This window comes from Haliotis rufescens, unplaced genomic scaffold (genome assembly GCF_023055435.1).
Source record: "Haliotis rufescens isolate VD_foot unplaced genomic scaffold, xgHalRufe1.0.p SCAF_17, whole genome shotgun sequence".
NCBI classification, from domain to species: domain Eukaryota; kingdom Metazoa; phylum Mollusca; class Gastropoda; order Lepetellida; family Haliotidae; genus Haliotis; species Haliotis rufescens.
The window spans coordinates 31138296-31149653 of NW_025963857.1; the positions used below are offsets into that span (position 1 = coordinate 31138296).

General features: G+C 40.9%; 1 protein-coding gene across 2 annotated transcripts; it reads left to right on the forward strand.

Annotated features, from left to right (window-relative positions):
- Positions 1-2214: 2214 nt before the first annotated feature.
- On the forward strand, positions 2215-10486 carry LOC124142527 (small conductance calcium-activated potassium channel protein 3-like). 2 transcript variants are annotated; one of them, XM_046511055.2, is made up of 3 exons: positions 2215-2434; positions 4493-4510; positions 8942-10486. In XM_046511055.2, the coding sequence occupies exons 1-3, from the start codon at positions 2311-2313 to the stop codon at positions 10276-10278; spliced, it is 1479 nt and encodes a 492-aa protein (XP_046367011.2). In that variant the 5' UTR covers positions 2215-2310; the 3' UTR covers positions 10279-10486. The 2 variants fall into 2 exon arrangements, with proteins under 2 accessions (XP_046367011.2, XP_046367012.2); XM_046511056.2 differs by lacking the exons at positions 2215-2434; positions 4493-4510 and adding an exon at positions 6079-6407.
- Positions 10487-11358: the final 872 nt, after the last annotated feature.

The window sequence follows — 11358 nt, forward strand, 5'->3', positions numbered from 1 at the left end:
TATTTACAACAATGTAATAGCGAGGTTTTATTATTTTGTTGATTATATATCTCTTCGACATACAGACATGGGACATGTTTGTCTGAATGCTTCACTCACTCGGACCGAGAATTTACGACGTTGTTTGGTTGAAAACAATTCTGCTGAGGTCGTCAGATTTTCAAGCAGAGAATTATTGCAAAGAGCTGATTTTAAGGAGAAACGGACACCATATATGAATCGTAACAAATTGCCGTTCCAGTCTTATATTTATCGGTCCCTGATATAGGCCTAAGTGTCGTTTTGATATACTGACACATTGCCAGCCGAGACACCATTCACTCGCTCATATCCCTCGCATCAGATCACAATTGCTTTCCTTCTTTGCTATCTACAGTGACATAATTAATATTGATTACATGGCTGTTCTCCGGTTGTAAGCTGACAGAATCACTTCAACTCAACAGCTATATATCAGCATGGGCCCATCATATAGGTTTCGCAGTAACCGCTGTTAAAATGGCCACTGGATGTATACAGCCGATAAACACCCATCAGTCTTGGGGACGATTCAGGGGATGCTGGGGTCAATATGATGTACAAATTTTTGATAAAAAGAACTTTCACAACTCTGGCACAGATTGAAAAACCCATTCAAACAGGGCACTATATTGTTCTCTTACTAAGGTACTGGTCGGTGAGGTGAGGTGAAATGGGATTTAATGTCGCGTCCAAGATTATTGCACTTATATAGCGACGTGCATGCACGTGTGTGTGTGTGTGGCTGCTTGTACTAGTCCGGACTGATGCCGATTTATAGTGCTAGCCCACTGAGATACCATGCCGCAGTTTAACATGAATGCCCCACTCAGACACAGTATACTGACTCCGAGCCGACCAGTCCTTGTTTCAGTCCCTTATGCCGAGCGCCAGACAGGGTAACAACAAGTACCATCTTTTAACGTCTTTTGGTATGACGCTCTCCGGGCGGACCCTCTACCACTAGACCACGGAGGCGGTCCAGGTACTGGTCGATGTGTTAGGCTTTAACCTATGTCGAATAGAGCCATAAAATGTGGTTGTTTTTAAAGGTTTAGATAGTCTTTGCAATATTGAAACCAGCTGTTATAGATATTAAGTTTCATATTGTTAGTCATTGTTACATGTGCTCCACAGACACCGTTCGGGATATTGTGCAAGGCAGTTTCATCAGGCATTACATTTTATCGTAAAACCTCAAATCCACCACGTATTTCAAGCGGGCATTATGACAGTGTCGCTAGATTAAATGACAGACGGAACAACGAGGAAGGAATAAACTATTTAATTAAAATATCCTTTATGGTTAAAATAACCTTAAGGGGTTTATAATATTAAACCCTACAGGCCAGCTACATGTTTGGAGACTGTGGTAGATGGTTTAAACAAGCATGCAATCTTATCTTAATTAATACAATGATCTTCTTTCGTTTCCTTAGGACATACAGTAAAAAAACTCGTTAACTCGAAGTCCTAAGGACAATGAAACATATCCGAAGTTCGAGACAAGAGGAGCACTAATGTGGCGACGCGATGTGTGTGTGTGTGTGTGTGTGTGTGTGTGTGTGTGTGTGTGTGTGTGTGTGTGTGTGTGTGTGTGTGTGTGTGTGTGTGTGTGTGTGTGTGTGTGTGTGTGTGTGTGTGTGTGTGAGACCATTGCGTGTGTACACAACAAGAAAAATGCCCTAATTTGTTTAAATTTACATTTAAGAAACAAATCTCCATAATAGTTCTCCAAATTATTTCGTATTTCGAAAAGAATGACAACAGAAAAATGAGAACATAAATGCTTATCCTGTCCGTTACAAAGCAATGGCCATCTTGCATGTAGAAGGTGACACGAGGATTGAGGTGAAATGAGGAGTAAGGTAAACTTGGGTTGAAGGTCGCGTTCAAAACTATACTGCACACGTATATAACGACGCGTGCTCGCATGTGTGTGTGTGTGCTCGCATGTGTGTGTGTGTGCTCGCATGTGTGTGTGTGTGTGTGTGTGTGTGTGTGTGTGTGTGTGTGTGTGTGTGTGTGTGTGTGTGTTTTAACGAGATTTCACTGAATAATTGATTCAGAAATATATATGTAAATTATGGAACCATGTTAAGTTCACACATGATTACCCGTGATAATTAAGGTAAAAATATTAATATGAAACTTAAAACCACGGCACAGTTCAAGTGGATATTATGACAGCGACAGGTGAGGAGATGCTCGGCGCGACTGTCATGACGTCCCCGTCCTCAATCACTTGGCGACACACAGCCTAGAGCACTGTAACACCGTTCTTCCGACACCATGATAGGCGATTTGAACACACTAACAAAACGCATAGGAGGTTTTCTCACGACGTTGTTGTCACTGCTGTTGACGAGGGTCAAACGAATGTTCCGCGCCGATGTCAGCCACTGTCATCTCTCAGGTAGATATTTGCAAGTATTGGTTCTACCGTATTAGAACTGTTTTCCTTGCCTGCCTGATCATTTGCCTGTTTTTAAAGTCGGAAACACAAAGGGTATCTGGTTTTGTAGGTATACAGGCGGTACGCGCTCTTGGCTAAATGGGAGTATGTGGTACGTCATTCATTGGGGATGATATCAAAGGGAGACAGCTGGTCACAGGTGCTATGTTCTCACCGTGCCACGCCTAGACTGGTGCTGCTGGATGCTGAGACGCTCTGGTCAGTGTGCTGTGGTCATCGCCTTACCTTGGGATGTCTAAAAGCAAGATTCTTAACAGCAAGGCAATTAAGCCTTAAGCATTTGTTTCCGTTGGGGATAATTATTTCTACTTTGTTCAAAATTCGACTGAACAACGTGGTTCAGAGTAAGCCCTACGATTGAGACTGTTTCCAAGGGGCGATATATCGTCAGATAATTTACCCCCGAAAAGCCTTTAGTAAAGTAACGGATAAGTAAAGTGATGGCTAATAACATTTTTATTATGAACAGTTGGTTTACGTATTCTTTTCTCAAAATCTTGGATGGTCGGAAAAAATAAGATTAGATCATTTAGCCCTTTATTCGTTTTTTAAGAAACTGGCATCGGACAAAAATCAAATTCTCTAATTTCGTTTAGCATTTTGTAAACTGTGACAGGAGTGTTAAAACTTGCGTTGTTAGTAAACCACATACTGCTTGGCGTAGGAATATCAGGTTATAGAAAGGGTCTCAACTGGAATTTTCTTGCATTCACATTCCAGGATTTTAGGCTCAGCGGATCCATACACCAGAGAAGGAAAATAAAAACGTCCATAGGTTGACTTCCGGTTTTAATCAAACTTAATAGGCTTGATGAAACCAGAGCATTCAGCATTGAACACTCGTGCCATTCCGGGACAAGCCGAATGTAATAGTGTTTTATTTAGTGTTTGTGGGCCACGACACATGTACAAATCAGTACGAATATGCATGATATAATATGACAAATTTCGCGTTCGATTTGAAAACCCTTTACGGCCCAGGTGAACCGGTGTTGACCACGGTATAACCAAAGATAACCTTGGGGGACCAATATTAGCACATGTTAACTATTTTCCGTCATACTTCGGTTGATCTAGTTTTCTATACCTACCGAACTCTTGGGATGCGGTACATCAGTTTCAATCATGAATAGAAGGATTTTAATTAATATAAATAACCAGATATTGAGAATACATGCGTATACTGAAATGCGTTATTGAAATATAACTTTTTCGATCGTTGATATAAATGCTTTCGAATTAATTATGCAACTTTGATAATGATTTGGATGTCGTTTGATGTTCTAGGCGTGAATTTTGAACTTTCTTGTCGTTTTGCATGCATTTAATGGAAACGATTATATATACAATGATAGCTTTGTCAAGAAATGAAACACTTGTTAACTTCTCATATATAGTTGTGTGTTGTTGTGTTGTGGTGTTTCTCCATCTCCTGGCAAATTTAAGGTTGCATTTTATACGTTCTATTTCGGATACTTCTCTTAGTTATCCTTGATGAACAATGGATAACTTATTTTGACTTTAGTCACCCCTGGTTGCCAGAAATGTTGTAACCTCGGTTGACTCTGGTCACTCAAATTTTCTTAATCGAACCCACCTCAAGTCAACTGTATAATATGCAGACTATTGTGGTGTCAAATACATATTGAGAGCTCCCCAAGCCGACTGGAGGTCAGTGTAAAGGTGACGAATGGTGACGAATGGTCCCACAGGTGTTGCTGCTGACAGGTTGACTCCGACTCTTCGTTACAATGGTCTGGATACCTGTAGGTTTCTGAGAGACCGCCCATAATGCACCGATTTACTGGGTCAGCATAGGACTACATGTGTTACAGGGATTACACCCTAATATGCAGCCATGGCCGACAGTTCATAGCTTTAATGATAAGCCTGCTGGTTTGAACATCAATTATTTACCGTCATAACAATATTATCGGTCATGGATTTTGGCGGCCTTCCTTCTAACCACCCTTCTACATCTTTGATTATTCTTTTCAGACACGACTCAGAGCTCAGGTAAGCTGATAATATTTTGGCCAGACGGCAACCAATCTCATTGAAATCAAAGAAATAAAGATCTGACGATATTCCATTACGGGTCACCCCAGAATTACCTTTCATCCGAATGAACCCGTCAAAATCATTGTTTGAACATTTGAACGGAAGCATCCTTGCATTATACCGCCATGCAATCTTGGCCACCTATTACACATTCAAGAATGTTGTTTTCTTCATTTTTCAAATTTTGAATCGAGATCTATTTCAAAGCGTAGTCTTGAATTGAAGTCGCCAGTTTGAAACCAGTGCAGTATAAGTGCTCGAGAAAGGTTCTTTCTCTTTGGCTAATGTCGACTTCTTGTTAGTCATTTGATTGGTCGGGCGATAACTCTCTTTCTGAAATGATATAAGCGACGGTCATCAGGTCAATTCGAATGTTGAGACGTAACGAATCTTGAACGAGTTACTGTTTCCCCATCATCAAAAACGGTCGTTTACTTCTGAATTTATGACACAAGTAACACATTTTTGAGTTACTGGTATTATAGAATAGTTAGTTGCTCAACCTGGTTCAATCTGCGAATAGAAACAAACTGACGTGATGGCAGGTAACGGGGGGCAAAACGCAGAGATATAGATTGTGTCGCCTTTTCTACGTCCAATAAGAACTAGTATTGACGGGTAACATCACATCAATGAAAAAATTCAAACTCACTTCATCCCTCACATCAGCCCAGTTGGTTATTTTCCACAACAGCAAATGTCTAAACTCGATTCCCTTCTACCATGGACTTCAACGTAATAAAGTCGGCAAATACGCACAGATATCCATAAACTACCATGACATTTTGTCGTGTAGATATGTACTGAAGTACACTGACACAAGATAATAACAATATTGACGGAAATTTGAAAAACAATCATTACTTTGTTCGGAAATTTAAAAGTGCTCAAAACCTAGTTGCATTAAAAATGGAGTTTTAAATATCAATAAGTCAAATGAAACGTTGCGTTGTGCACGTGATAATCATTGAATTTCATTCGACAAATTAGTTTATACGCCAGTCATTTAAGTTCTTAAATGGGTAGGGTGGCCAAATGACTTGTAATGTGTATCCCCCCCCCCCCCCCCCCACCACCACCACCACCACCACCACCACCACCCACACCACCACCCCCACCCCTCCCCCACCACCCCTCATTTCAGCAGCTATTTACATACAGAAAACAGACTCTGAGACTTATGAAGAGGGTGTATTATCATCGGTGAGTAGTTGTGTGGGGCGGTCAGTTGGGGATCCCACTAGATAATATACACGACATATGTGTGTACGCACGCACGCACGCACGCACGCACGCACGCATGCACTCACGCATATATGTTTAAGTGTGCGTAAGTCAATCTCTCACCTCTCAAAGTACAGCAACACGTCATGGGAGGCCACATTAACAAAGGGATTGTATTTATATATAAAATTTACACATTATTCTAAAGACAACTCTTCTCAACAGACACATATAATTTCACACCAAACTATGAAATCATGTACATGTGTTGAAATATCACGAAATTACAATTACAAATACATAGCTATGCCAGGGATGTTTTGAAGGGAACTATTGATGGCAATATGACCAACTGTTTACATAGTTTGTGCTATGCAAACATGAATATTGATCGCTGAACATTTTGCATATAAACCCAATCAAATTTCCGTTATATTCCGTTTTCTCAATATATGTTTTAAAATATTCCATATAGGAAGTGTCGTGCGTGGGTTATTGCATCAATACATGTGTTCGTAACATATTTTGCATCGTGTGTGTATTGCACGGAGGAGACGGGACTCCATTATGTGCTGTGTCGCTGTGCTGTTTGGGTACCATTCTGTGATGTGACGATATATAGCACAAGGTATATTTGGTTATATGTCGCCTTGCTGTTTGAAGATCATTGCGTGATATGTCGCTTTGTTGTTGGTAGGTCATTGTGTGTGTTGCCTTGCTGTTTGAACGTCCATGTCTCTTCTGGAACTATTTACTGTTTAATTCTTATTGATAAGTGTCCACGATACCACCGGTACATTTTGGTAAGTTGGCACAAGAGCATTGTATATTCTTGCAGATGCTCGCAGGTACCGGATCATGAGAAACAGGTGAGCATTTGAAAGAGTCGTCAAATAAATCTTGTCGTGGACCAAACATGCCATTAGATCATCAATGTTTTTCATCATCAATGTAAACAAAAACAATATTTAATATGTTTTGTCATAAACATTTAAAAAGGATAAGATTATTTTTAAATGCTTTTTTTGCATTGAACAATATACTAAATATATAACGTTAACGTTAGAGAACAACCAGTCTCGATTGTCAAATGATAGTGATTCCATTGGGCGTAAAAGGCAAAAGAGCGGTGAAACTTGTATGAATGGATCACTGAAAATCAGTAATGTTACCGGGTATTCGCGAAAAGGGTTTGAAATATTGAAACATTGAAAATATTGTAAGCGGTGCTTGGTGCGAGATCCACTGCTGTTGTGCTATATATTCGCCATGTAGACATCCAGTACTGTCGTATTATATATTCGCCATGTAGACATCCAGTACTGTAGGTTTTTTTATTCGCCTTGTAGACATCCAGTACTGTCGTGTTATATATTCGCCATGTAGACATCCAGTACTGTAGTGTTATATATTCGCCATGTAGACGTCCAGTACTGTAGTGTTATATATTCGCCAGGTAGACATCCAGTACTGTAGTGTTATATATTCGCCAGGTAGACATCCAGTACTGTAGTGTTATATATTCGCCATGTAGACGTCCAGTACTGTAGTGTTATATATTCGCCATGTAGACATCCAGTACTGTCGTGTTATATATTCGCCAGGTAGACATCCAGTACTGTAGTGTAATATATTCGCCATGTAGACATCCAGTACTGTCGTGTAATATATTCGCCATGTAGACATCCAGTACTGTAGTGTTATATATTCGCCATGTAGACGTCCAGTACTGTAGTGTTATATATTCGCCAGGTAGACATCCAGTACTGTAGTGTTATATATTCGCCAGGTAGACATCCAGTACTGTCGTGTTATATATTCGCCAGGTAGACATCCAGTACTGTAGTGTAATATATTCGCCATGTAGACATCCAGTACTGTCGTGTTATATATTCGCCATGTAGACATCCAGTACTGTAGTGTAATATATTCGCCAGGTAGACATCCAGTACTGTCGTGTTATATATTCGCCAGGTAGACATCCAGTACTGTAGTGTAATATATTCGCCATGTAGACATCCAGTACTGTCGTGTAATATATTCGCCATGTAGACATCCAGTACTGTAGTGTTATATATTCGCCATGTAGACGTCCAGTACTGTAGTGTTATATATTCGCCAGGTAGACATCCAGTACTGTAGTGTTATATATTCGCCAGGTAGACATCCAGTACTGTCGTGTTATATATTCGCCAGGTAGACATCCAGTACTGTAGTGTAATATATTCGCCATGTAGACATCCAGTACTGTCGTGTTATATATTCGCCATGTAGACATCCAGTACTGTAGTGTAATATATTCGCCATGTAGACATCCAGTACTGTCGTGTTATATATTCGCCATGTAGACATCCAGTACTGTAGTGTTATATATTCGCCAGGTAGACATCCAGTACTGTCGTGTTATATATTCGCCATGTAGACATCCAGTACTGTAGTGTAATATATTCGCCATGTAGACATCCAGTACTGTCGTGTTATATATTCGCCATGTAGACATCCAGTACTGTCGTGTTATATATTCGCCATGTAGACATCCAGTACTGTAGTGTTATATATTCGCCATGTAGACATCCAGTACTGTCGTGTTATATATTCGCCAGGTAGACATCCAGTACTGTAGTGTAATATATTCGCCATGTAGACATCCAGTACTGTCGTGTTATATATTCGCCAGGTAGACATCCAGTACTGTAGTGTAATATATTCGCCATGTAGACATCCAGTACTGTCGTGTTATATATTCGCCAGGTAGACATCCAGTACTGTAGTGTTATATATTCGCAATGTAGACGTCCAGTACTGTCGTGTTATATATTCGCCAGGTGGACATCCAGTACTGTCGTGTTATATATTCGCCAGGTAGACATCCAGTACTGTCGTGTTATATATTCGCCAGGTGGCCATCCACTACTGTAGTGTTATATATTCGCCATGTAGACATCCAGTACTGTAGTGTAATATATTCGCCATGTAGACATCCAGTACTGTCGTGTTATATATTCGCCAGGTAAACATCCAGTACTGTCGTGTTATATATTCGCCAGGTGGACATCCAGTACTGTCGTGTTATATATTCGCCAGGTAGACATCCAGTACTGTCGTGTTATATATTCGCCAGGTAGACATCCAGTACTGTAGTGTTATATATTTGCCAGGTAGACATGAGTGATGACAACCCCTCACATCCCCTGGTCACAGACAAGTTAAGCACCAGTAGATACATGGAGGAAAACTCGGGAAACAGCAGGCGTGAGACCGCGAGACCGGAAGCAGAGAAACGAGAGAAGACTCTGGGTTCTAAGCTTGAGTTGAGGAAGAAACTCATCCAGAGGCGAAGATGGCTCGTGGATCTCAAGTTTGCGACGGCGATATCTGGAATTATATTCATGGTGGTAGAAAATGAACTCTACTTCTCCAACATGTACGAGAAAGGTCATATAGTGTCCCTTTGCCTTAAGTCTCTGACGTCGATCTCTACCTTGCTGCTGTTGGTGGCCATATGCATGTATTACCATACGGGGATGGAGATCCGGATGGTGGAATGTGGCGTGGATGACCCGCTCGTAGTTACCCCCTTATCCACGTGGTTCATGCTGGTAGCTGAGCTGGTCGTCTGTGCGATTCACCCATTCCCTGGAGATATTAATATTGCCATGGAGACAGTAAAGGAAATTAAAGTTGCCTCCAGTATTGATAGAATCCTATCCGTGTTAATGATGTTCCGGCTTTATATTGTCGGTAGTTTCATGGTGGTGCATAGTCGGCTTCTAACAGATCCTTCTACTCAGAGTATTGGAGCCTTGAGTACAGTTAGAATAAACCCATTCTTTGTGTTGAAGTCCGCCATGAACAAGCATCCCGTGTTTGTGATTGCCTTCATAATGCTATCCATGTATACAGTAAGTGTGTGGGCTATGAGAACCTGCGAACTGTACTACACCACGACAACTGATCTCACAAGTTTTATGTGGTTGTCCGCCATGACCTTCCTGACAATTGGATACGGGGATTTGACGCCACATACCCAATGCGGACATTTTGTCGCCATTGTGACCGGTCTCATGGGACTAGGTTCGTGTGCTCTGTTGGTTGCTGTTCTAGCCCGCCGCTTGGAGCAGAGCAGATCAGAACGCTATGTTTATAACTTCTTAACAAGAATACACCTGCAGAATAAACGAAAAACCGCCGCAGCAAACGTCGTGAAGCTAGTTGTCCGGATCTGGATTAACAAATGCAGGTATGGTTCTGGAAGGTCGCTTACTATCCTGAACTGGAAGTTACGGAACGCTGTGAGGACTATGAGACTTGCGCGTGCATCTTTGGCAGAAATTGACGGTACGTCGATTGGTTTGATTGAGCTCAGTCAAATGATGACGCGGGTTAACAGAATGATTGACGTCATGTTGTCGTCACAGAACAAGGTGAGTCAACAACTACGGCTGATTGAGAAACAAATGGCCAAACTGAAGGTCAAGGCAAAAGTACCAAAGAGCTGACGATTAGTCAACGATTCTTGACTGAACTTTATAACGCTGTCACCATAAGCAGCCGCGGTAAAGAGATATGAATATAAATTATGCATATTTCAATATAGATGTTCTTATTTTTTGCATAAAGCATTACCCAGCCATAATATACGAGTGTATATTGACGAGTTCTACAGCCACTCCAGTATGTAGGCAGTAGCTTGTGTCTTGTGAAGGGTTCGACAGATGCATACTTGTGATCGCCTTTTCATCATGTGACCACACCACCTGCCACAGCGACTGTTGTTTTACGCCGCTTTTAACAATATTCTAGCGAGGGACACCAGAAATGGGCTTCAAACATTGTACGTTAAGGGAATCGAACCAGGGATTTCGACATGTTGAGAAAACGTTTGAGGCTACCCCAAACAGCGACAATTAACCTGTGCTTTTGTGTTTCACGTTCCTCCCCATAAGGCTGACATACCATGATTTTAATGAAATATTTTTCAAAGCAGCGTTGAAGACAAACTACTCCTAAAAGCGGATGACAGCGTAACTCTACTGCCTATCCCTTGGTAGGAATTATACATACAGTTGCAATAAACACATGTACTTATATCGGATTCCACAGTATGATGTGATTCGAATATTCCAAAGAGACACGACAAATTAATATTTCTGAAAACGATAACAGGGAATAGGTTAGGCCAGAAGAATGAACACTTAAGAATTTCGACTCCATTATGCATGTTTAGCAAAGTGTGTGATCCGTTCTATTATGAAAGATAATTGGATATATTATTTTAATGAGAAAACAGACACGTTAAATGGTTGTATGAATATACACTGGTGACAGAAAACAATGTTTGTTTGGTTATAATTGGAAGTGGCTGTGGTGCATTATGTAGAATGCGACATATGTTCAATTATCATATTTAAATGAAGCCAGTGTCAACTTGGGCTACAGCTTGACAACGAGCAGAGCATGACATTTGAGGACATTTTTTCTGTTGTGGATGATGGATGTGTACGATGGTATCTATGAGCAAACATATCTCTGGAACACAACGGTATGTGAGACACCAAAGAGGAAATTCACTACACAGG

Coding starts and splice junctions, on each gene's coding strand:
- LOC124142527 (XM_046511055.2), top strand. CDS start 2,311: ATGATAGGCGATTTGAACACACTAACAAAACGCATAGGAGGTTTTCTC.